General features: G+C 34.3%; 1 protein-coding gene and 1 long non-coding RNA gene across 11 annotated transcripts in view; one reads left to right on the top strand and one right to left on the bottom strand.

The window, feature by feature from the left end:
- The window catches only part of cux1a (cut-like homeobox 1a), a 259,039-nt gene that overhangs the window by 135,395 nt on the left and 95,644 nt on the right, over positions 1-28,000 (top strand). For all 10 annotated transcript variants that reach the window (XR_015501310.1, XM_087270994.1, XM_087270993.1 and 7 more), the window contains exons 5-8: positions 6,889-7,026; positions 12,391-12,553; positions 14,464-14,531; positions 14,636-14,702. Coding sequence is in view for 9 of the 10 variants with exons in the window: in XM_087270994.1 (XP_087127120.1) it covers positions 6,889-7,026; positions 12,391-12,553; positions 14,464-14,531; positions 14,636-14,702 (436 nt within the window). In the remaining variant the exon portion in view is untranslated. The remainder of the gene's footprint in view (positions 1-6,888; positions 7,027-12,390; positions 12,554-14,463; positions 14,532-14,635; positions 14,703-28,000) is intronic.
- Positions 17,995-21,221, bottom strand: LOC147842133 (uncharacterized). Its single transcript, XR_015501320.1, has 2 exons — positions 19,384-21,221; positions 17,995-19,199 (listed from the first exon to the last, which is right to left on the bottom strand). It is a non-coding gene; the product is annotated as an uncharacterized LOC147842133 (long non-coding RNA).

Below are 28,000 nucleotides of genomic sequence, written 5' to 3'. Positions count from 1 at the left end.
GACGAGAAATTACATTTTATTTAATAAAGTAAATATAAAACTTTAAATATGATAATTATGTAATAAATACTACAATGTAAATAAATAATTTTACATCATTTATAATTATACAATTGTATAAATTATTATAAAATATATTAAGTAAAACTTGAGCCTTTTTTAGATTGAAACACATTTGAAATAAAATATAACTATATGTAAAATTAAAAGCGAAGTAATAAAACAAATTAAAAAGAAAAACACAACTATTGTTAAAAGCTAAAATTATAAATGAAAATGTAAAAAAAAACTCTTAGTAATATAATGTAATATCATAGTCAATTTAAAACATTAATTTTATTCAATAAAATTATATAAAAAAACATAAAATAATTATGTAATAAATTACTGTATATACTGTAAATAAAATTCGGTTTGAGGAAACCGATTGCAACAAACCATTTAAGTTCAAAAACTAATCCTAATGAGTGCTGTGAACTTAATCCATTTGAGTAAACGAAGCAATTTGAGCACAGTAAAACCCAATAACTGAAGAGAACTCAAACCAACTGAGTACTGTAAAACCCAGTAAGTTAAGGCAACTCAAACCCTTTGAGGAAACCGATTGCTACAAACTATTTGAGTTAAACTTATCTAAGTACTGTGAACTTACTCCATTTAAGTTGAAGTAATGAGGTATTTTATTAACTCATTCAACATCAAGTTCAAAACTCTTTTTAGATGAGTAGAATTAACTTTCAGTAAATGTTGAGTTAACTACACTTATTTCATTTAATAAAGTTGACTGTTGGGTTTTACTGTGTATATGCTTTTCCATTATGTTATTTCAAAAAACTTTAATAATATTTATTTATAGATTTCAAATGACAAAACAGTATTGGTGTCTCATGTCATCAAATACATAAATACAGCCATCTATCATACACTTGTTAATCGGCAAAATAAAAAAGTCTTTATACATTCTACATCTGATTCAACTACATATTGACAGAAGAAATGTTTCACAATATTTTAATATTATATATTGCATGAATTATTATAAATAATGTAATAACTAGAATTTTTTTTTTAATTGAAACAGATCTGAAACTAAATTTAAAAATATCTGAAAATAAAATTGAAAGCTATCAGAAATGAAAGACAACCTAATTAAAATGACAAACGGCAACTAAAATTACAAGAAAAAAATGCAAGATAAACACTTCTAAATAATTTTATAGTGTAATATAATATTATAGTTTATATTTCAGAACATTTAATATTGAAGTTTCATACTTTTATACTAAAACTAACAAAATATATTTATTAGCTGAAGCTGAAATAAAATATAAATGTATTTTAAACAAAATAGAAAGCTAAATAAAAATACTAAAAATAAAAGCAAACACTGATCAATGTTAGGAAAAGCTGTGGATTCCTATTTTGTTCACACTAGTAACAATCTTCCCTTCATTTCAATACACTGTAAAATATGATATGACAAAGTCTTAAAAACAAATGCTTTTCTGTTTTTACAACTAATATAAATGAGTTGATCAAGTTTAAACGATTTCATTATTTGTTATTCAAAGTTTAACTTAATATTGTTAGTCTATTTGACTAATGTAAGTTGAGACAACAATAAAAGTTTTTTTGATTTGACTAAAAAACGAAAATAGGCAGTAATGTTTTTTTTACAGTGTACATTTTTAAAAACTGTGTGTCAAATACTCTTGCTGTAGAAGATTTCAAAGCATTGTAAAGTATACTAATATACTCTTAATGTCATAACTAAGCAGACAGTCTGCTTTCAGTGTTGTGTGCAGTAGTTGATCCTGACTGACGTGTTTGTGTAAATCAGATCTGAATTGGCTGGTCATTTCGGTCACATGACAGTCACGTTTGGATCTGAAATGGCACTCGCCGAAGCTACAAAAGGGAACAGCATGACAGCATGTCGTTCAGACTTCCTCTTGCAGTTTTTAGATATGACACACACTCACCCAGCTGCCACACAGGCACATCACAAACACACACACACACACTCACACACACCCCATCAGCACTTCCTGCACCTTCAGCCTAAAACCGCCATCTGCACTACAAAAAAATAGACTTTCTATAATTGACATGCATTTGAATGAGGTTATTTCAACTTGATTTGAGCAACTTGAATGCAAGAAGCAGTGAGATTAAATCACTTTCTGCTGTGTATTTAACTTGAGCAGTTTACTCTTGTTAGAGGTATTTAATCTTAATTACATCATTTGGACTAGCAGAACATTCTGTTAACTCTTGCAATGCAACTTAACAACTAAAATAAAGTTTTTAACGTGATACCAGATCAGTTACTTGCCCAAAAGGTCAAAAGTTTTGGGATCAATAAGGTTGTGTTTTGGTGTGATGTGTTGTTTTGTGTTGTGTTTTGTTTCGTTTCTTGTTGTGTTTTTGTTTTGTTTTGTTTCTCTTTTTATTTTTGTTTTGTTTTTCTTTTTCTTTTGTTTAGTTTTTGTTTCATTTTTGTTTTGTTTTGTTTTGTGCTTTTGTTTTTCTATCATTTTGTTTTGCTTTTTGTTTTTGTCTGGTTTTGTTTTGTGTTTTGTTTGTGTTTTTTGTGTTTTATGTTTTAATTGTTTGTTTTTTGTTTTGTTTTGTGATTTTGCTTTGTTTTTTGTTTTGTTTTTGTCTGTTTTTGTTTTGTTTTGTTTGTGTTTTTTGTGTTTTATGTTTTAATCGTTTGTTTTGTTTATGTTTTGTTATGCTTCGTTTTGTGTTTTTGCTTTGCTTTTTGTTTTGTTTCTTGTTTTGTTTGTATTTCTTGTTTTGTTTAATTTTTTTGTTTAATTTTTGTGTTTTTGTGTTGTTGTTTTTTTTTTTGCTTTTTATTTTGTTTTTGTCTGGTTTTGTTTTGCTTTGTGTTTTGTTTCTTTTTTGTTTTTTTGTTTGTTTTTTTGTGTTTTGTTTTGTTTTGTCCCTATTCTGTTTACAAAAGCTGCATTTATTTGATAAAAAATTGTGAAATATAAATTTTTTCTTACTCAGTGTAGTTTCAAATTTATTTATTCATGTGAATTTTTTTTGCCTCAATACTGTAAAATAAAATAAAAAAATCTGAAATTAAAATTAAAAATTGGAAAAATTCTTGGAATTACAAACAGAACAATGTTGAAGCTAAATTTATATATATATAAAAATGTGAAAATATTTTGAAAGTATATATATTATACATTTATTGAAACAAATATGAAATTATATCTGAAATTTCCAAGCCATTATTTAAAAAATTATTATTAAAATGCTAAACAGAACAATATTAAAGCAAAAATTATATTTATAGTTTCTTTTTAAATAAAAAATAATAATTTTACAATTAAAAACAATAAACCAAATTTGGTTTAAAATGTATTTATGTTGGTGAACTTTTAGCATCATTACTCCAGTCTTTAGGGGCTTCAGATTTGTGTGCGTGCCCTAACCTGCCTAGTTAACCTAATTAACCTAGTAAACCCTTTAAATGTCACTTTAAGCTGTATAGAAGTGTCTTGAAAAATATCTAGTCAAATATTATGTACTGTTATCATGGCAAATATAAAATAAATCAGTTATTAGAGATGAGTTATTAAAATTATTATGTTTAGAAATGTGTTGAAAATTTTTTCGTTAAACAGAAATTGGGGGGGGGGGATAAACAGGGGGGCTAATAATTCTGACTTCAACTGTATAAATATATATTTTTTTTAAAAGTTCAACATTTGTTTTATATAAGTAGATTGAACCTAATTTGATTAAGTTGTCAGATATTTACAAGATTAGTGTTATTTCAGCTCATTCCAACCAAGTCATTTAAGCAAGCAGCAAAAAAAGGGAAAGAGGATGAATGACATGTTTTATTTTACACTCTTCTCTGTCAGCTTTTCAGATTTTACACTCTCTCTGTCTCTCTCCCTCTCTCTCATGTTCCGCAGGGGCTAATAAAATAGTTTGATTACATAATTAACTTGGCTGTCTCATTAAGGAAAATCAACGGGAACAGGGCCATAATTAGTCATATAGCAATTAGCATTTGAGGGGGACCGACAGTGATGAAAAAGCGTGTGTGTGTGTGTGTGTGTGTGTGTGTGTGTGTGTGTGTGTGTGTGTGTGTGTGTGTGTGTGTGTGTGTGTGTGTGTGTGTGTGTGTGTGTGTGTGTGTGTGTGTGTGTGTGTGTGTGTGTGTGTGTGTGTGTGTGTGTGTGTGTGTGTGTGTGTGTGTGTGGTAGTCAGTCTTGAGTGTGAAGGTCTGGCTTCAGTCTCTCAGCAGCACTTTTCTCCATCTCTCTTTCACTGAACACCAGTCTCTGTTTATGAAAGCAACAAATGAACATTCTGACAAGAAATGAGTTGCTGAAATTTTTACAACCTGCTAACCTGAAATGCTTAATCTTTTTAAATGCTTAATAAAAATTTAATTTTTTATTTATTATTTAATAAAAAATATTTTATCAAATAATTTCATAAAAATAAAAATGTATTATATTTTGCAATATTAGTTTGTAGGAAACATGATGTATATGATAAATAAATATAAAATGTTTGATTCATTCATTTGTTTATTTATTTATTTATTTAATATTTATATGTTTTGGTCACACTTTATTTTGATGGTCCATTTGTTAAATTTAATTTACAAATGTTCAACAGTTCAAGTCAACTGATTCTCATTTGACTATATATGTAGACTGATAGGTTGGGGTTAGGCTTAGAGTTAGTGTAAGTTGACATGTACTTGCAAAGTCTCTTATAGTCAGAGAAATGTGTGTTGAAGGAGTAGTATCGTCAGATATTAAGCAGACAGTTTACTAATACTCAATTGGACCATCAAAATAAAGTGTTACCTATCTTTTTTATATTTATTTAATTGTGGTTGTACAAAATATTAAAGACTATACTTTAGGTTATATTTTTTTTCTGTCATAATTTTGCTGTTTGTTGTTCGTTTTCATTTCAAATATTTTAAAAATTTTATAAAGATGATGATAATAATTATTATTATTATTTTGTATTATTAGGACCAATTTTCATGATTAATTAGTCATTTATTAGAATGTGCTGATTATGCACATATAATGTGTGACTATTTTTATGTTTTACCTGTGGTTGTATAAAATGTTGAAGTGTATACATCACATTTGATTTAATTTTTTTATTATTATCATAAGTGTTTTTTAAAAGTCTTTACTTTTTTGGATTGTTTTGTATGAAACTATACTTATAATATATATTTCTTTTTTTGAATATGCAAAAAATCCGATAACATTATTAAAAGATATTAGTTCTGGTTGTATAAATGTTAAAGCATACTTTAAGTCTTATTTTGAGTTGTTTGTGTCATCAGTTTCTTTCATATAAAATAAATGAAAATATGTATTTATTATTTATTATTATTCATTTATTTTCTTTTTGGCTTAGTTCCTTTATTATCTGGGGTCACCACAGCAGAATGAACCGCCAACTTATTCAGCATATTTTTTACGCAGCAGATGCCCTTCTAGCTGCAACCCATCACTGGGAAATACCCATATACTCCCATTTAATTTTGAGCCGGTATAAGATTCTGACTGTAAAATAACCCTGGATAAAAATATGATGGGGGGGGGGGGGGAATATATATATATATATATATATATATATATATATATATATATATATATATATATATATATATATATTCTTTTCAAATATCTGGGTAAAAAAAAAAAAAACTTTTTTCCCCTTTGAACAAAAAATATTTTATCTTCAGAAACCTTTACATTATTTTGAAGAAGTAAACATGTCAGGCTACATATTAAAATGAACCACATTGACTTGTGTCATTGTAGTTTCAAAAACACAGATTTTCTTGTGTTTCTTGTGTAAATTTTCTTCTTGCAATTTTAAACGGCATCTTTGGATTTCTTTTCTGCTATAGATGCTGTTGTCTTCAACAATAAAAATGAAATAAAACATTTAATACTGTACATACTTCAGAAATGGTGTAGCAGAAAATATTGGCGATTTTAAAATCTTGACTTTTCCAAACCACGGTACACTCAACCTTAAAAAAAAAAAAGTGGTTATCGTCCCATGCCTACTCTTATTCACACACATACACTACAGACAATATCAACTATCCCAGTTCAACCACAGCGCATGTATTTGGACTTGTTTGGGAAACCGGTGCATGCCAACTGTCCCAGCCGAGACTCGAGTCAGCGACCTTCTTGCTGTGAGGCGTCAGCGCTTCCCACTGCGCCGTCGCGCCGCCCCGTGTATTTAGTAGTAGTACTAGTAGTAGTAGTAGTAGTAGTAGTAGTAGTAACATTATTAGTAACATCCAAGTATAAGAACCCATACTCATTTTAGCCAACTAGTTACTTATTAATATGCCTATAATGAACATATTTGTTTATTAATATGTGTAAAGCACATGTTATGCATCTTCAACAGTGCATTCCTTTTCTTAACCAGTCCTTTACTACAGGTAGCTATTAATAAGCAGCAAATTGAGTTAAAAGTTAATGCTTTTGTTAATAGCGAGAGTTGAATCCTAAAATAAAGTCACCTTTTTTCTTCAAGTAAAAGTAATCGTACGTCACATCACGTTTCCAGAAGACAGGGTACTTTCATAATCAAAATCAGTGACTGGTTCATTTTGTTGCTTTTTCATTCATACGTCTTAACGGAGCAGAAGTTAACTCGAGGTGCTGGAGCGTAGTGTGGATTTATTGGCGTGTTTTGGCTTGGTTTGTTTTTCTAGTTAACATTTTTAGCTGCGGTTGGCAATCCGCAAAAATGCAAAGACACTTTTAGGTATTTAGTGGAGCTGCACAGTTGCACAGAACCTGGCCCACACTGATCTCCATACACTTTCTCTTTGTGTGTGTGTTTCAGATCCCGTCTCGGCACTGGAAGCAGCTCAGCAACTCCAGGTGACGGTTCGGAAGATGCACGACTTGGAGACCGAAAACCAGAGGCTCAAAGATACACTACAAGAGTACGAACGTGAAATTTCAGAGGTTAAAAACCAAGGTAATTACCCTAGATTTAAAAAGATAATCATTTATATATGAGATGATCATATTAACATTTTCTCTCATTCAGCCTAAAAAAATATTAAAGTGCAAACATGTAGAATTTAAGACATTATGAATGACTGAATAGCTGTTGTTATTGTCCTCTCAGTTCGACTCAAGAGTATTTGTATAGCGCTTTTTACAATAGTTATCGTTCCAAAGCAGCTTTACAAAAGGTGCATATTATTGCATTACAATCAAAGTTCGGAAGGTACTAATAACCTTAACTAATTAACTAGTAACTAATAGCTTTTAACAGTCAAAATTATCATAAATAAACATAGTTAACTTGCAGTCATATAGTAACTCTCCATGGCCATTAGTATATATATATATATATATATATATATATATATATATATATATATATATATATTGCTTTTACTTTTTTTTTTTTTTTTTTTACTCTATACAATCACCGGTCACTTTATTAGGTACACTTTACTAGTACCGGGTTGGACCCCTTTTGCCTTCAGAACTGCCGTAACCCTTCATGGCATAGATTCAACGATGTACTGAAAATATTCCTCACAGATTTTGGTCCATATTGACACGATAGCATCTCGCAGATTTGTCGGCTGCACGTCCATGATGCGAATCTCACATTCCACCACATCCCAAAGGGATTGGATTGAGCTCTGGTGACTGTGGAGGCCAGTTGAGTACAGTGAACTCCTTGTCATGATCAAGAAACCAGTCTGAAATGATGCGCGCTTTATGACATGGTGTGTTATCCTGCTGGAAGTAGCCATCAGAAGATGAAGACACTGTGGTCATAAAGGGATGGACTTGGTCAGCAACAATACTTCTGCTGCTGTAGCCCAACCGCCTCAAGGTTCTACGTGTTGTGTGTTCAGAGATGCTTTTCAGCATACCTCGGTTGTAACAAGTGGTTATTTGAGTGACTGTTGCCTCTCACTCAGCTCAAACCAGTCTGGCCATTCTCCTCTGACCTCTGGCATCAACAAGGCATTTGCGCCCACAGAACTGCCACTCAATGGATGTTTTCTGTAAACCCTAGAGATGGTTGTGCTTGAAAATCCCAGTCGATCAGCAGTTTCTGAAATACTCAGACCAGCCCCTCTGGCACCAACAACCATGCTACGTTCAAAGTCACTTAAAACCCCTTTCTTCCCCTTCTGATGCTCGGTTTGAACTGCAGCAGATCGTCTTGACCATGTCTACATGCCTTGACGTTAACGAGCAGTTAGACAGGTGTACCTAATAAAGTGCCCGGTGAGTGTATATTTTAACTATCTGTTCTCAGGCCCTATAAATTCACATCTGAGTCTAGTCTAGCCAATAGCATAATAATGATAATATAAAAAGAGTAAGGCTCTTTTCATGCTTGCAGTACGCAATAATTGGCACATAAAATTGATCTTACTTCTTAAACAATATGGTACAATCCATGTAAAATATTTACGTTTAAATATATTACTTTATTTGTTATTAAAAGTGTATTATTAATATACTTTTCACTTAAAATATGTATTTTTGATGTATATTTCTGTTTTTACATATAAATCTGCACACACACTTAATTAATTTTTATTTTATGTAATGCAACAAATCACTATTTAGCGGTCATTAATCATTAGTTATAAAAAGAAAACCCTGAAACATATTAATTTACAGCTTATTTATAATATTTTATTCAATCCAAATCTTAATACTAATTGATAAAGCTCAGTTTTAATGAATTCTTACGTCCTCTTCAATAATTATTTCATTTAAACTGTTCACATAACGGAAGTTAAATTCATTTGCAAGCGTTCTCATTCTGTAAAACAGGATTTATCTGCGCTTGGCAAATGAAATGTATTATGCATATGTCATGTTGGCAGGCCGCACGAGTGTACCCACATAGACGGGGCCCTATTTCTGTTCAAATGAGCTGTAGTCATCTGAGCTCTATTTCGGGCCCACTGCTGTTTCAGCCAGACATGTTTCCTGCTTCTTTTTTTTCCCCTCTCTCTTTTTCTAACGCAAACAAGAGGGAAAGATCATTCACTCACGCTCTGTGGAATTCCCCTAATCGATGCGGCTCAATAACGGCAATATTTTATTTGTCCCGCACGAGCCACATGCGACCCGTCTCACGTAAACACACGTGTCCATGAACACACTCACACACAGGTGTGTTTCCGTCTGAGCGCTCGGCTAGGTAATCCTTCCTATTCTACACGCTGATCTTTCTCAGGTCAGTGATCCTCCAGTCTCCCAGTGTTTAAAGTCCAGTTTAGCATTTAAGGGTCTAAAAGGGCTCTTGTGGGACTGCTGCTCATTGATTATGTGTCAGCGCTGAAGTGCTGGAGTTTAAATCACCGCAGATGGCTGTGCCGGAGACCGAGCGAGAGGAGGAAAAAGCTCTCTATCAGGGATATATTTTCTGTGAATGTGTGTGTGTGTCTGTGTAGACATGCAAACACACATTTTTCTATTATGGTAGGGACTTTCCCTTGGCTTCTGTTGTTTTATATAGAGCTATTGATAGTTTCGGAGCTCTTACCTCACAGCTCATCTTAAATGCGTGCCTCTTGGAAAAGTGCTTAGCATTTTATTTAGCCTACATCAAAATTCTGTCACTCTTGTGTAGTTTTTCTTTAGAGAGCTAAGTAATCAGTATTTTTCACGGATTTACAAATAATTATATTAACTATCAGAACGCTACATGCAAAATTGAATAATTATATTAAGTACTGGAGTTACAGTTTATAGATGCAGTGCTGTCTATGGTAGATATCCAAATACAGTAAATCACTTCCTGAAAGTAACTTGATGGTTTAAATAATGGTTGTCAGCAACATTGTTTTGCCAATAGATGGCAACAAGCAGCGATTAAAATTGACAATGAATCATTCCTTATGGAGATTTGTCCTAAAGCAGTCCAATACTTATGAAGTGTTTATAAGTAAATCATAGAATTCTTTATTCAAGTGATTCGCAAAAAATGTTGATTCATCTAGTAACAAAACAAGTTAAGCCTTTAGGAGCGAGTCATAGAATCGTTTATTTTGTTCAAAATGTTGATTCTTCCAGAAATGAAACAAGTAAAGGCTTTACGAGTGAATAATTCAAGTGTTTATTCAAGCGAATCATTCAAAAATGTTGTTTCATCAGAAACAAAGGAAGTAAAATCTTTGAGTGAGTCATTGAATTGTTCATTCAAGAAAATCGTTGTAAAAGCATCCACCAACAAAACAAGTTAAGTTCTTAATAAGAAAGTGATTATTCAATAGATCTATTAAAAAATGTTGACTCATCCAGTTACAAAACAAGTGAAGACTTTACAAGTTAGTCATAGAATCGTTCATTAAAGAGAATTGATTTAAAGCAGTTCATCCAGTGACAAAACAAATGGAGTCCTAAAATATGTTTAAGAAATTTGTTCAAAATGTTGATTCTTTCAGAATCAAAACAAGTAAGATCTTTATGAGTGACTAATTGAAGTGTTTATTTAAGTGAATCATTCTAAAATATTGTTTCATCAGAAACCAAAGAAAGTCTTTTGGTGAGTCATTAATCACTCATTCAAGAGATTTGTTCAAAATGTTGATTCTTCCAGAAATGAATCAAGTGAAGTCCTTATGAGTGACTAATTAAAGTGTTTATTCAAGCGAATCATTTAAAAATTTTGTAAAATTAGAAATAAAATAAGTCAAAACTTTGAGTCATTGAATCATTCATTCAAGAGAATCATTCCAAATGCATCCATCAACAAAACAAGTAAAGTCTTTTATAAGACAGTCACTGATTATTCATTCTGTAGATCTATTAAAAAATGTTGATTTATCCAGCAACAAAACAAGTGGTCTTTACAAGTGAGTCGTTGAATCGTTCATTCAAGAGAATCGTTCTAAAGCAGTTCATCCAGTAACAAAACAAATGGAGTCCTAAATTATGTTCAAGAGATTTGTTCCAAATGTTGATTCTTCCTGAAACTAAAAAAGTCTTTATGATTGACTAATTGAAGTGATTATTCTAGCGAATCATTCAAAAGTTTTATTTCTTCAGAAACAAATCAAGTAAAATCTTTAAGGGTGTCATTGGATCGTTCATTAAAAAGAATCGTTCTAAATGCATCCATCAACTAAAGAATCAAAGTCCTTATAAGAGGGTCACTGAAAAATTCATTCAATAGATTCAATGAAAAATATTGTTTCATCCATTAACAAAACAAGTGAAGTTCTTGTGAGGGAGTAATTGGAGTAAGCTTATTCATAGGAATCATTTAAATATGTTGTTTCATCAGAAACAACACAATCTTTGAGTGAGTCATTGAATTGTTCGTTCAAGAGAATCGTTCTAAATGCATCCTTTAACAAAGCAAGTGAAGTTTTTTTGAGAAAGTTACTGAATAATTCATTCAATAGATTCGATTGAAAATGTTGATTCATCCAATAACAAAACAAGTAAAGTCTTTCTGAGTGAGTCATTCAATCATTCATTCAAGTTAATTGTTCTAAAGCAGTTCATCCAGTAACAAAACAAGTGAAGACTTCACAGGTGAGTCTTTGAACCGTCTGTATACGATATTTGTTCAAAAATGCTGATTCATCCAGTAATGAAACAATGGGTCAGTTATGAGAGTAGAGTCACCTTTTAAAGGATCAAAACTGAATTTCTTGAAATTATTATTGTTTAAAATGGACTGCTACATTTTGTCTGACCCTCTTATAAGCTTATTAATTTAATAATTTACCTCTTTAGGTATTTTAAAGCAATCGTGATCTCTTTTCTTAGTTTATTCAGAATCTTGCAGGTCTAACTCTTCTGAATTCAGCTCTGGATGGAGAAGCAGACTGAAATGTGAGCGATTATTCACTTACAATCTTCCCTCAAGTGGGCTGTTACTTCGAGAGCTGCTCAAACTGTATCATAGAGTCTGATTGCTCATGAAAAATGGCTTAAATTTTGGTTTGTTTTCACACAAAGCTGTCATGTGCTTTCAAACGACTTGGAATATTGTCATATGGACTAGCTTTATGGCACTTTAGTGTCTTGTCGAGGCTTCAGTCCTCATTCTTTGTAAGTGTCACAGTCTTCATTGCTCCTTTTGTCTTCCGCTAAAGTTACATGGGTTTTAAATGACTTGAGGCTGAGTAAATGATGACAGATTGTTCATTTTTGGACCAATTGTTCCTTAAAGATGTCATTTGGTATGTTTATTAAGCGGTTTTCTTCTTGGCTGATTTAGGGTTTTGTTATCCTTCTGGGACATGTGGGCTTCATAATATGGACAAAATATAAACCACACGCACACCCAGGCCCTCTATTTATGCCCTGATGTCTTTTTATCTTGCTTTTCTTTCTTCAGAAGTCACTATTAAAGCACTTAAAGAGAAGCTGGAGCAGTATGAGCGTTCTCTGCAGGCCAAGAACACAGAGGAGGCTGTCGAGCCGAACTTGGACTCATCAGAAAGAGAAGAGAGGCAAAGCAAAGGAGAAAACCTTCCAAACAACTATGCAGACAAGGAGAGGTTAGCCTGACCGTTGCGCAAATCCCGCACTGCATTAATCTTCCTGATTGTGTGAAGTCATAAGCTCGGTTTCAAAATGTAGTGGGTTGAATACTTAGACAGAATTTGGAGGCATTGCTGGTAGGTTGAGAAACTGTATTTATTACAGATTATCATGTATTACATGATTATCATTATATTATATTATTTTATTTTATATATTTCATGATTATTATTATTTATAAATAACAATATCCATATGACAATTGTCAATGACAAAACAACAGTGATAATAATTAGGATTATTATTATGTATTATTATTAATCATTTGTGTATTGTAGTTAAATTCAAGGTCACTTTACAGAATTTAACTGTTTTACTGGAATTATACAGTAATTGTTTATTTTGTATTAGTTTAGGATTTTGTCCATGAACATAAAATTAAAATCATTTCATAGTAAGGTTGGGCAATATGGCAAAAATGTAATCTCAATAGTTATTTGTCATATTGAATGATAAAGATATATATTTCGATATCAGTTGTTGACAGTAAAAAAAACAAATAGCTTAAAAGGGCTTATAATTTTGTACTTAAAATGGTGTTTAAAAAATTAAAAACAGCTTTTATTCTAGCTAAAATAAAACAAATAAGACTTTCTCCAAAAGAAAAAAATATTATCCAACATGCTGTGAAAATTCCCTTAACCTTAAAAAAAAAAAAAAAATTCAAAAGGGGGCTAATATTTGTAAATATCATAATATTAGCAAAAATCTTTAATCTATTTTAGATTTCCATTGTTGCACATTTCTTCTGTGTAATTGGCTCTAGTGTAAAAGGTCTAGAGCTTATCATTGTTATTGACATGTTTTATCACAATTCGATATAATATTGTTTATCACCTAGCCCTATTTCAACGTTGTTTTAGGAAACAAGAAACTAGAAACCTTAAACAGAAATGAAAAAACTAACAAAGGCTTAATTTAATTTAGTTTAAGTTGTACTAAAATATATAAATTGTGTGAAAAAATTTAAAAATAAAAAAATAAAATAAATATTAATTCAAATGCAAGAAAAATTTGTAATACCTTTAAATAATGACAAAAATAGTAATAGCAAAAAATAATATCTTTTTTGATATTGTACTAAAACAGTGATCTTTATTACGCCAGCACCACAATAGATGGCCAAGTTTAAGAATATAGGTTTATATCCACATTTGAAAAATATATAATCATTATTATATATATTATATAATCAATATGTAATACCACCAGTTCGGAAATAATTATTTTTCCCAAGACATTTCTAAACATAATAGTTTTAATAACTCATTTCTGATAACTGATTTATTTTATCTTTGTCATGATGACAGTAAATAATATTTTTTATAGATATTTTTTAAGAGACTAGTATACAGCTTAAAGTGACATTTAAAGACCTTAGCTAAATTAATTAGGCAAGTTAGGGTTATTAGGCAAGTCATTGCAAAGCGATGGTTTGTTCAGTAGACTATCGAAAAATATTTAAGCTTAAGGGGGATAATAATATTGACCTTAACTCTTTAAAGTGCACTCCTTGGAAATATTTTTTGGCCCACTTGTATTTTATAATATGCTAACACAACTCTGATAGTAATAGTAATAAGCAATTAAGATAATAATGATAACCTATGGATAAAAGGTCAACCTGATTATGATGCCTTTTAAAAGGGTTAAACTGGATTTAAAAAATGAAATTCTAGCTAAAATAACTCAAAAAATACTTTCTCTAGAAGAAAAAATATTATAGGAAATACTTTGAAAATGTTCTGGCTCTGTTATACATCATTTGGGAAATATTTGAAAAGGAAAAGTCACAGGAGGGCTAATCATTTTGACTTGAGCTGTATATTAGGAAACTGTTTTAATTGTGCCCTGTGTGTCTGTACAGTCAGCCAGAGCAGAGCCAGGAGAGCAGGACAGAAGACTCGGATGTGAAAACACAGTCCTTACAAACAGGTTTGCTAAAGCATCCACCATCATGTTAAATGTTTTTGCAATTACACACACGTCACTTGGCGTAGTTGAATTTTACTGACACTGGCTTTACATTTTTAATGCAGCACTTGAAGCAACTCAGGCAGAACTCCACGAACTGAAGACGAAATTTGATGAAGAATCCACAGCAAAGTGAGTAAACCGGCTTTTATTTCTGACGGGACGCCGCAGGAGCTCAGATTACCCTTTCTGTGTTTCCTCGAATGTCTGCTAGGCGTCTTTGTCTCACCTTTGCACACATTTGCGTGTTCATACAGACACAGACAAACACACACACACACACACACACCCCTTTGATCCGCACCAAAACAGCTCATAATCCTACTGCAGACAGGTTTGATTATGGGGAAAAACACAGTGTGGTGAAATCGCACCTTCATTCATGCACAAGTTGATATTCAATAGTCCTCACCTACCGCCCATGCTGTCTTTATGGCTACACTAGACTGAATAATGCATGACACAATCCCTCATAACGCGCGGTGATCTAGTAATGACGGGATTCGTACCGTCGACTGACATTTTGTGGGCGGCGAATCAGTGTGTGCATCTGCGCGCATTGTCTGTTCGCCTTGATCTGGGTCATGCATGTGTGTTTGTGTGCGTCTGCGCGCGTGCACGTGTGTGTTCCTCCGCTCGCTCTCTCCTTGTCATGTGGTCGAGGTTAGGTGGCAATTTCCTTGTCTTGCTGTCGCTGAGGAATGCATCCTGTTGCAGAGAGCGCTCGCTGCGGGCTGTTTTAGCGCTGGGAGTGGCGTAATTACACTACCTGTGATCAAACCAGACCCCCAGCACTGCACATTTAAAGAATTTTTTTTGTGTTAGTATCAATATGTTAGTCTTAAGGTTATCTACGCTCACTGGCCACTTTATTAGGTACACCTTACTAGTACCGGGTTGGACCCCTTTTGCATTCAGAACTGCCGTAATCCTTCGTGGCATAGATTCAACAGGATACTGGAAATATTTCTCAGAGATTTTGCTCCATATTGACATGATAGCATCACACAGTTGCTGCAGATTTGTATTTGGCTGCTCATTCATGATGCGAATCTCCCGTTCCACCACTTACCAAATGTGCTCTATTGGATTGAGATCTGGTGACTGTGGAGGCCATTTGAGTACAGTGAACTCATTGTCATGTTTAAGAAAGCAGTGTTTAGATGATATATGCTTTATGACATGGCGCATTATCCTAATGGAAGCAGCCATCAGAAGATGGGTACACTGTGGTCAGAAAGGGATGGACGTGGTCAGCAACAGTACTCAGGTAGGCTGTGTCATTGACATGACGCTCAATTGGTATTAATGGGTCCAAAGTGTGCAAAGAAAATATCCCCCACACCATTACACCACCACCATCAGCCTGAACCGTAGCAAAGAGTATAGAATCACCAAGAGGCGACACTCTGTTGCGATTTTGGGAAACTGCAGCTAGTCACGCAGTGGCCATTTTGGAATGAAAATTTCAATAGAACAATAGCATATTATAAGTCTATAAAATAAACTATCAAAAGTGCTGATGATGGTGATAGTAAGTGTTGTATTATCGTCTTTCAGGTTGTATCTCAGCTTTAATGTGCTTTTTAAAAATAAATAAATAAAAAACAAAGCAGACAGCAGTAAGATCCAATAGGGTATATGCCGAGCTAGTGTTTTTCCCATGCTCATAAACTTCCGGTGACCTGTTATTGTGAACTTTTTTCCATTTTATACGGTTCCTTCTTTGTAATGTCATTAAAATACATTCTGTTAAATAAACTTTGGCATTCATTTAGTTGCCCAAGCATAAAACGAGACAAAAAGCCGTTTACTCGCACATGCCCGTCAGAATCGCAGGCTAGGGCAGAAGCTCCATTGAATATACTGGGGTAAAATAAATGCTCATATTATAAAGACATGGCGGGGGAAATGTAATTTAAAGCAGTGCTTTTTGTACAATCTGAGACCCACTTTATATCGGATATCACTCAGCTAGTGGAGATCGCTGATTTTTAAAGAAAACTGACCTCAAAAGCGCCGGTTTTTGCCTTGGCATACAGTTAGCCGGAAGCGATTAACCCAGGTTACTGGCAAATTAAAAGTCCCATTAGCATGCTTCGGCATATACCCTATGGACGGCTGATGACTTTCATTTCAAAATGGCGGAATCGCGGGACTGTTGCTGGGCGCTGCTGTTGCAATAGAACGTTCTATTGAGTGTCGCCTCTTGGTGATTCTAAGCTCTTTGACCGTAGGCAGGATGGTGCCATGTTTTTTGTCATGATTCGAACATTTACAAACAAAATTAATGAGCAAATTTCGATGAACTGTCTTTGTTGATTCCACATATTAAATTTTTTTGTGAGCATGGCAAAGCGTTTTAAGGAATTTGATGTTTCTTCATTTGAAGAGATAGGAGCTGCACTTGCATGCCCGAGAGGTGTTTTGAAAATGGCCCCCCCGAGTGAAATGACTTGCCTCAAAGGGACTTTGTTTGAACACCTCTACAGTTATCAGGGGTAACAATATTTCAGTAACCTGGCCCAGAGTTGGATCTTATGCATGACTCTGCACAAATGCATCAGAGCCAATTGAAATAGCAGGGTTCATATGTTTATGAAAAACCTGGAAAAGTCATGGAATTTTGACATGGCATTTTCCAGGCCTGGAAAACTTTTATAAAAACAGAAAAACTCGAAATGTTTTGGAAAATATCTGTGTTCTTGAATATAGGTTACTGTGTTGCATCTAGGATTTTTTCCAGCTGTGGCGGCCGGCCTTTTACACAGGTCTACCAAATACCTATGGTGTTATTTCAAAATGTCGTAAGCGCAGTATTACTAATCAAGATTGCATTTATGTAATACGAGCATGTGAATCTCTTTGCTTGTGCACCAATTTCCTCTGCTCGTACACAAAACTTCTTGCACGCCCTCAGATATACGCTGCTCAAGTGCAGATTTTCTTGTGCGCTCTCAAATAAACGCTGCTGAAGTGTGATTTAGTGCGTTTATGCAACAAGTATGTCTCCAACATTGATTAGATTGGCTAGGAAAATTTATGAATGTCTCCAATAGACCTACAGAGCGGCATTAATGCGTCCTGAAATAAACTGAAACAGCTATAAACTCCAGCAAGATAGAGACATTGTATGCAGAACCATAGACCTTTAAGTATAATTTTGGAAACTGTGTTCATCTTAACTGAAAGCTACGTCGTTTTTGCTGGCCTCACGCATCACGCACCTGTCAGTCACTCAGTCAGCACGTCACCTTAAAGGGTTAAACAAATGACACGCAGCACTACTACGGTTACAGAAAAGTTTGAGCTGTTATAATTCACTTACCTTTTCATATGTTTTGGTGCGATTATCACCCACTATTAAAATAGTACAACGACTGAATGTTTTGAATGAGCTGTAATGTAGCCGTGGCGGGATGAATTTTGTATATGTGTATATGTGTGTGTGTGTGTGTGTGTGTGTGTGTGTGTGTGTGTGTGTGTGTGTGTGTGTGTGTGTGTGTGTGTGTGTGTGTATAGACAAAGAGAAAGAGAGCGAGAGAGAGAGACTATATATATAGACTATATATTATATTATAGACTGTGGATCTCATGACTGGCAAGCTGTGTGATATAAACAAAATCCTATTGGCTATTTGTAAAATAGGAGGAGCTACTCAGTATCTCCAACCCTGCCTTATTTTAGTTGAAATTGTGTCAGCATTGAACAAATCTTAGCATTTCAGGGGACCTTTAAGCTCTAAAATCCACCATGGCAAGCCGGAAGGTCAGAATGAGGTTTATTTGAGGAAAAGTCATGCTGCTGATTCCACAGACACGGCTCTAACAAGAGATAAATCTCACTGTCAGACATTTAAATATGACTGTGTGCGTGCTTACAAACGCAAACAAGAAAGACACACACATAAGACGACGCACTGTGACATTCAGTAACATTGGCCTGTTTCCAATCCGCCCGGGAACGCAGGCAGGTGAAACATTTCTGCTCCATTAGATCGTGTACCTGCTTCTCATCCTCACTCTTTCTTTTATTAGTATTAGTTTGATAGCTGGCAAAATATTAACTGCAGTTTTGTGTGTGCGCGCACAAGCAACACATTAGTGATGAATTTGCTGCCAAATTCCCTCACAATGAATTCAAAGCACTGTTTAATTGACCTTTTTCAGTTACTTGCATATGAAAGAGTAAATATAAAGACACTTTGTTGTAAGTAGGAAAAATAATGCTATGGTCTGTCCAAACCAGCGTATTCGTTTCTAAAAAAAACAACTGCATAATGTGACTAAATCACAGCCAAAGTTTACAAGTAATCTGATGCACTTTAAGTTTGAGTCATCTGTAATCAAAAACACAACATGTACAGATTGAAAGCATTAGTCCAAGTTTCTATTAAGAATGTTGAAATCTGCTGTTGATTTAAAAAGAAGCTTTTAATAAGAGAAGTTATCCTGCAGTTTTCCCTCAATGTTTTTTGAACCATTATAACAGTAGTAAAGGTCACAATTACTACTAACATTACCTTATAATATACAGTAATGTACAGTATTTTTGTATATATCACACGAGTAGCAGTGCGACATGGGAGGTGGAAGGTGTGTGTTGACTTGAGGCTGCAGGCTGAGTGCCTGAAGCAGGTCGCACACCAGAAGCGCAGCTTGGCGCCGCGACACGGGGCGCACATGACAGTTTAAAGTATCACCCACCAGACATGCACATCGAATGATATTTAACATGAAACTAATCAGATGCCGCTTTGTGGCGCGGTTGAAAAATGAACTGCGTCCTGAGCCATGGCCGGGCGCCGCCGACTTGCGGCGCCGGTGTGTGTATCCTGAAAGAAACTTGTTGCATGGCATAATCGTGAGTTTCAAAGAACATTTTGTACGAGGAACTACTTTCTTCAGCCATTCATTTATATCTTCAGCTGACCATCAGAACAGCAGAAACCGTTGCTAATTTATCAACGTTAATTTAGAGCTAGTATTTGAATGATTCTGTAGCGCAATGGCTAAAGTGATGACTAAATAGGTAATTTTGCTCACGTTTTAAGATTATACGGCTGAACGGCATGAAATGCCATCAGTCTACAGAGATTTCCCAGTATTTCTCTGCTGCAATCGGGAGATCACAATAATTAACCCCGAAAAAGCAAACAATACCAGATTACTATGTTATAAATACAGCACTAAACATACACAAGAGAGAGATTGAATTAGAGCAGGGATTCACAACCTCTAGTTGGCATCAGCGATCCTGCTGGTGGGTCGTGAGAACTTAAATATTCTACCATAGTTATTTGATTTATTATTAAATATGTCATATTACAATTATCGAAGTAATGGCATTTCCCATTTTCATTTTAAAAGTCTCACTGTTAAATACACACATAAACGTGGCTTAAACTTCCAACAGCTCCACGCCAACTAGGACTATGTTTTCAGTTGTATAAAGCAACTCGTCACGCAGATGTAAAGGCAACGATGATTAGAGGTATAATAACCAGCCTCCATGTGCTTCACATCTGCGACTCGTACGGCTTCAGATTTACACAAGTCAGTTGATTCACAAACTATCAATAACACAAAACAATGAATAAGACATTTGTTTATTTAGTAAAGAAAAGGCTCAAGTACTCTGCAGTTGTAAGAGTAACTAAAGTAAATTCGGGAGCTCGAACTCTGTGAATGTTTTTAAGAAAATTAAATGTATATTTATGTGGTGTAGAAAAATATGAGAATAATAGAAGTACAAAGCAAAAGAAATGTTTTGCTAATAAATAAAAGTTTCAAATAAGCATTTTCTCTATACAATCAGTTTAGGAAAAAATGTCAGACAGATGTGCCTTCAGAAATGCGGGCCTCGAAGTGAAAAAGTTGAGAACCCCTGACTTAAGAGTGTCACTTACCAGTTTTATTATGATTTGATCAGCTGTAGTTTGAAATTTTACATTGAGTTTTTCCTCCCCTAAAAACATATTATGCTGTCGCAGTCGCCATCTTGTGGTGAAACATCAACTCACATTGCACTGCTCAATAACAGGCTAATGGCCGCCAATGCGCTGAATTGCCAAAAGTAAAAATATTTAAAATAAGCACTATTCCTTTAAATGAACTGCAGTTGCAGTCTAAACAACTACATTTTTGCCTAAAAAGCCTCAAAAGTACATTATGTTGTCAAACAGCTGCAGTATTTGTCAAACTGTAGTGAGTTTATTGATCTGCTGTCACTCTATGTGGGCGGAGTAATGCACAAGGGTGAAGACGCTGTACGAGTGCTGATACTGCAGAATATCGCACGCTTATCAGCCAATCAGATTTGAGTATCAGACAGAACTGTTGTGTGGATATAAATAGTGTATATTTATATTATATTTGTATTGTAGGATGCATAAATATATTAGGACATGCTTAACTGTTCAGTAGTATCATTGTGTATTTATTGAATAATTTTTATGTTATATTATGTGATGTTATTAAGTGGTAATAAATGTAAAAATAAAAGTTAGTACAATATAGTATCAGTGTTATATTTATTACATGTTTTGCCTAATTTGCTTTGGATGTATAGTTAATAATATGTGGCAGTGGATTTGTTCTATGCACATTTGCTGTATACATTTAGATTTGTGCTTCACGCAGGCAGTTTTCCCTAACCCCAGAACATTTGTAATCCAAGTCTTCTCGGTTGCCGTTGTTGTTGTGATTGCTGACTTAATGAGGTTACATGATTCTATGCATGTGTCTTTGGTAGCGGATAAAGGAATCCCGTCCCCCATCTAAGAGCCCCTTCCTGGCCTCAGGGCTTTACATGCTCCGTTTGCTCAGTTCATCCACAGTGACAGTAGGTGGATCTCAAAGGGAAGGGTGCTGAGACGTTCGTGAGCGAGTATCGTAGTTAAATAAACATAAGAACGTGTCATGCTCTGCAGTGCTCCAGTAATAAGCCAATGAGAAAGGAAGCCCCTCGGTGAGCAGTTGTTCTGCCTCTTTGATACGGCCGGTTTGCTCTGAGCGTTCAGTAGGTATGGACACATAATCCATAACATGATCAATCGTCGCCTGTGTGAACCGTGGAGATGTTTGTGGTCATGCTTATTGAAAGAATGCTCAATGTTGAGTCAAATAGAGTAGAATAACGATGAAGGGTACAATATTGTTAAAATGAAGTCATATTTCATCTAGAAGTAAGAACTTTATCAACCTTTAAAGTTATTTTTTTTTTTAGATAATGATGTCATCTAGACTATGTGGGTGGGAAAAAACTAATGTTAACATCTCAAACTCCCAACATCATCGACTTTCTCTTTAAGATTTAAAGGACTAGCATTGCACCAGAACCCTTTAAGTGGTTTCGTTTGAAAGTGTAGAAGCTATATTTCTATATTTTATGCACATATGCATCACTTTGGTTTTTATTCTACTGTACAAAAGTTATTTACACTTAAATACCCAGTGTTTTGGATGATGCAACGGCAGCCATATCGGCCAGACCGCACACCACATACCAGCTGATTGATGAAGAGGAGACAGAGTGATGAAATCAATTATGATATAAGGATGGTTATTAGGCCATGATAGACAGAGGTCAGTGGAAAAATTTGGCCAGTATGCCGGGGTTAAACCCCTACACTTTTTTTGAAGGACATCCTCAGATTTTTAATGAACACAGAGAGTCGAGACCTCAGTTTAACGCCTAATCCGAAAGACGTCGCTCACTGAGCAGTATAGAGTCCCTTTCACTATACTGGGGCATTAGGACTCACACAAACCACAGGTTGAGCACCCCTGCTGGCCTCACTAACACCACTTCCGGCAACAACCAAGCTTTCCCATGTAGTCTCCTATTCAGGTACTGACCATGCACAGCCTTGCTTAGCTTCAGATGGCGACCACAGGAGAGTTACAATGAGCTAGCTGTCGGCTAATTCATTCATTTATCCACCTGACGTGTAAAGTACAGCATAAACTCAACCGATTTAAGAGTTACCGCTAGGTTTTGGAAGTTATCATCTTTTAAAATTCAATTTTGTCTTTGAATCATCCGTCCAGAAAACATCACTCCTATTTTTGTCTCTCATATCCCATCCTGTCGTTTCACCCTCCCTTTCCTCTTTCTTTTTTTTCTTTCTTTCCGAGTTCAGTCTGAAGGAAGGATGGTATCAGCTGCAAAGAGTGTGTATTTGGTGTGTGCGAGTGTGTATTTGGTCTGTTTGTGTGTGTGTGTGTGTGTGTTTCTTGGGTTCAGGGTGAAAAGAGGAGCAGGGTTCAGTCGAGCGTAATAATGGAATGCTTCAATTCGCTCCGCTGTTTGTATGCGACCTCTCTCTCTCTCTCTCTCTCTCTCTCTTTCCCCCTCCCCCATGATCCTCCCCCACTCTCAGACGTGTTGGCGGTGGAATGTCCGCCTTTCTTACAGGCCCGCGAGGTGTCTGTCGTCCCAGCCATCTATCTTGTTCTCTCTCTCTTAGGGCTTTGTGTTGTGCTGAAATTTTAATCTTCTCTTTTCCAGCCCAGACTCCACTCTCATCCCTCCACAGGACCTCCTCATTAACGTAGTGCCAGCTACAGTAACTACAGCTGGCACAGACGTGGGCACCGGCCCATGCATGCCCACACAAACACACGCCAGTGCTGATACTTCAGTATGTTTTTTAAATGCTGAGGTGAAGTCTAAAAATGATAAGCAGCATTCTTAGAGTCCACATATCAGTCAATGTTTGCATTTTCCTACATGTTTCAATTTTTTGTTTTTGAGTTTGTTTTTCGATTTGAAGTCAAATACTTTGGATGTAGCTAAACATTAACATGCATTTTAACTTTTTTTTTTTAACTTTATTTATTCTGTTTTTGTAGATACATTTTCATTTGTGTGTCTCAACTTGTTTTTTTATACACTCATAATTTACTAATTTCGTTTTTACATTCATTCATTCATTCATTTTCTTGTCGGCTTAGTCCCTTTATTAATCCGGGGTCGCCACAGCGGAATGAACCGCCAACTTATCCAGCAAGTTTTTTACGCAGCGGATGCCCTTCCAACTGCAACCCATCTCTAGGAAACATCCACACACACACTCATACACTACGGACAATTTAGCCTACCCAATTCACCTGTAGCGCATGTGTTTGGACTGTGGGGGAAACCGGAGCACCCAGAGGAAACCCACGCGAACGCAGATAGAAAATGCAAACTCCACACAGAAACGCCAACTGAGCCGAGGTTCGAACCAGTGACCTTCTTGCTGTGAGGCGACAGCACTACCTACTGCGCCACTGCCTCGCCCATTTTTACATTTATTTAATATTTTTATTTAATTCCTTTTAATTATTATTATTTATTTAACTCAATGTTATAAATATTCATATTTGATTATCAACATATTAAAGAGTGACTTCAAAATTAATTTAGCTCTTTAGTTTAATGCAGCAACTATTTTAGGATTTAATGTGGCTTTTTTACCTCAATTCATTGCATCTTTAAACAGATTCATGTTTAGCTCAGCATAGTAGTATTTAATGTTCATATTTGATCTGTTATGTTTAAAGTTATCTCAACGATAGTAATTTAACATCATATCAAAATAATATTTCTGTATTTAATCCCTCTTTACTGTTTTTTTTACATATTTATCACTTTAATATATAATTTAACAATTTAGAAATGTTTTTATATATTGAATATATCTAAATAGTTTTGTTTAAAAAGCTAGCTTTTTGTATTTAATCCCTCTTTAATTATTTAAAACATATTTAACATTTATTTCTTATATAATTTAACAGTTTAGAAATATTTTTATCAAAATAATTTTACTTTAAAGTTTTTTGTATTTAATCTATCTTTATTTTTTTTATTTAATATACATTTCTTATAAAATTTAATAATATAGAAATATTTAAATAATTTTTTATTAAAATTATGTTTTTTTTGTTTTAAATCCATTTAATTATTTAAATACATTTAACATATTTCTTATATAATTTAACAATTAAGAAATATTTTAATCAAAATACTTTTATTTGAAGTTAGTTTTGTGCATTTAGTTTTTTGCATTTTTGCATTCAACTAATTTTCAACTTTTATAGTTTTTTGCATTTAATCCCTTTTTAAATGTTACTTTATGTAATTAACATTCTTCATAGAGAATTTAACAATTTAGAAATATTTTAATTAAATACTTCTACTTTAAAAATCTACTTTTATTATTTAAAACACATTTAACATATATTTCCTATGTACTTTAACAATTTCAAAATATTTAAATTCAAATATTTTTACTTAAAGTAATTATTTTTGTATTTAATCAATCTTTAATTTTTTTTTTTTTACCATAATCAACATATATTTAATATAATTTACCAATTTAGAAATGTTTTAATTAAAATATTTTTACTTAAATTTCCATATTTGGCGTAAAATGCAGGTATACCTCAGCATTTAGATATCGAACATTTACAAATACCTCCACATTTAGCGATCTATCACATACGTGCAGCTATCGTTTATACACTTAACCCTATGCTTTAGCGGGAAGCAGAGCTGAAAGATATGCCGAGTTTATTACCTCGGGCAGTTTTAGCGATGGCAGCGGCGCAGGGTTGAGTTTGTCATGCTGTGTGGCCTGTTGTGCTTGTTCCCAGCGTGGTTAAACTCTCTCTGGTTTCTCCCTGACTGAATTGGAAAGGAACAACATGCAATTAAAGTTGTTTCTCCTGCGCTGAAAGTGGCAGGTTGGGTTTTGCAGTGTGTCCTTTACGAGACAAATGGGCAGTAGATGGGGAGCGTACAGAAATAGCAGCCGCGTGTGAGGCCTGTGGAATTGTGCGAGTCTAGGTGGAGATGTGTGCATGTGTTAAAAAGAGAGAGAAATGGAGAGAGACAGAGTCAATTTCTGTTTGTGGTTTATGTGGGTTCTGCGTATGTATGTATGTGCGCGTGTGTGTGAGAGAAGTGCATTGGGCCAGTGAACTGGAGTCGTGTATTTGAATTTCATGGGCTCATTCTGACATGACAGTGGTGTGTGTGTTCATACCTTTTGATGCTTCTGTCCTGTGATGTTACACACACTGACTCGGATAAACAGCGCTGATTTATTCTTCTCAAATACAGGCAGAAGAGTACCGTCGGGCCTTTTTTGCACATCTTAGACTTTTTTTGTTTCAGAGTTGCCTTCTCTGTTAGAATGTTAGAACCATTTTAAAAACATTCTATTTTCACCTAGCAACCGAATACAGTTTTGCATATATTGTGAAAATGCTGGGCTCCGCGGTTGTTGCTAGATCAGATACTGCTGCGGCTGGAAAATCAACGAAAATGATTATATTATTTATTCAATTTAATATCAATTGTATTTTTTTAACATCTGCCCCTATCCTAACTCTGAACCCGTCACAGTAATGTAAAAACAGTAGTTGTACAGAGTATTATTTATTAAGTTATCCAATAAATTGTTTTTTTTACGTTACCCCTACCGTAAACCCAACTATCACAGTAACATAAAAAGAGTAGTTGTACTGAGCATTATTTGTTATTTATTAAATAACCCAATAAATTGTATTTTATTAACATCTACCCCCACCTCAACTCTAAACCCAACCGTCACAGTAACGTAGTTGTACCTAGTATTGTTTATGTTATTTATTAAATTTCCTACTTCTACCCCTATCTTTCTTAATAATATATATATATATATATATATATATATATATATATATATATATATATATATATATATATATATATATATATTTGACATCAATAATTTTCAGAATCATGTCAGTAAACATGTAAACATTCTTTTCTTACCACTCTCCACCCCTTTACCACCCTCACAAAACAGAACACTTAAAAGGACATATTTGTGAGACATCAAGCTGATTTGTAAATTAGGAGGAAATAAACAAGTAAACAAACAATGATGACAGAAAAAGGATTAAAACAATGAAGAGTCATACTTTCCCATCCATATTTTCGGTCAATGTAACATCCAAGTTATATGTGTATTCCAGGGGTGTCAAACTCGATTCCTGGAGGGCCGAAGCCCTGCACAGTTTGGTTCCAACCCTGCTTCAACACACTTACCTGAAGGTTTCAAACAAGCCTGAAGGACTCAATTAGTTTGATCAGGTGTGTTTAATTAGGGTTGGAACTAAACTGTGCAGAGCTGCGGCCCTTTTGGAACTGAGTTTGACACCTGTGCTGTATTCAATAAATTCACCCCAAGTCTTTTCAAACATTGAAGAGTTTTTTTAAGATTAAACTTTTTTTTTTTTCAAAAGAAACATAAGAAGAAAGTTTTCTAAGCCAGTGTTTCTTAACTGGTGGGTCGCGACCCAAAAGTGGGACGCGGGAACATTTTCAGTGGGTCGCGGAGTGTGTGATCAATTAAACAACAAAAGTTTCATTTTTAACTTATTTTGCTTATATCGGACTTTTATTATGAAATGTGCGTGCGACAACCGTACCGTTTGAAATGTGAAATTTCATTTAATTGTAGCAACAAATATGTCAAAGCGCAAGTACGACCCTAGATTTACATCTATTGGCGACAAAGAAAGGCTTAAAACCTCAGTATGTCATATGTAGTGAGGTGCTCTCACAAGAGAGCATGAAAGCTTCTAAATTAAAACAACATTTAGAAATCAAACATCCCAGTTGGAAGGACAAACCTGTGGACTATTTTCAAAGACGACTCTAAGAGCTGAGAGCATCACAAAAGTGCCGAACATCTTCATGTTTAAAACAAGTACAGGCCGCGCATCTTACTGTGCTTACCGTGTAGCAAAGACCAAGAAAGCCCACACACAAGCAGAAGAGCAGATAACTGGTGATTATTATAAAAATGTTTATTATTTTAATAATTTTACTTTAATTTGCGGGTTTGGTCTGTTCAACAGGATCAGTGTTAATGTTTTATTAACAGTTCAGTGTAGTTCATGGTAACTGTTTACAGTATTTGACGTTTACACTTTGTAATATTTGTAAAAATGTGATAAATTTTGTTAAATGACAGCAGTAAAATATTGTTTATTTGTAAGTCTTGGTGATTTTCTTATGATGTATCTGTCACTGTTTGTGTATCTTAACAAATAAATGCAAAATAAATTATAATTCCTAAATTATATTTTAGTTCCTAAAAATTTGGGTCGCGGCTTTGTGACCATGTAAAAATGTGGGTCCCATGGCCAAACCAGTTGAGAACCACTGCTCTAAGCCATACAATATGACTTGGTGGTTCTACTGATTTCCATTGTATAGCAATGCATTTCTTTGCTGCTTTCAGAGCCATTTAAATTAAACGTACATTTTTCCTTCGATTGAGCAGAAGAACCGATTCATCTACCAGTAGCATAAATCTTGGATCAGGTGGAAGGTTAACATTAGCAATTTTACTTATAGTTTGTATTATATTTTTCCAATAGGTTTTAAG

The sequence above is a fragment of the Danio rerio genome, chromosome 10 (genome assembly GCF_052040795.2).
Source record: "Danio rerio strain M-AB ecotype USA chromosome 10, GRCz13ab, whole genome shotgun sequence".
NCBI classification, from domain to species: Eukaryota; Metazoa; Chordata; class Actinopteri; order Cypriniformes; family Danionidae; genus Danio; species Danio rerio.
The sequence above is the reverse complement of the archived record's forward strand: the minus strand, read 5'-3'. Positions and strand labels throughout refer to the sequence as shown.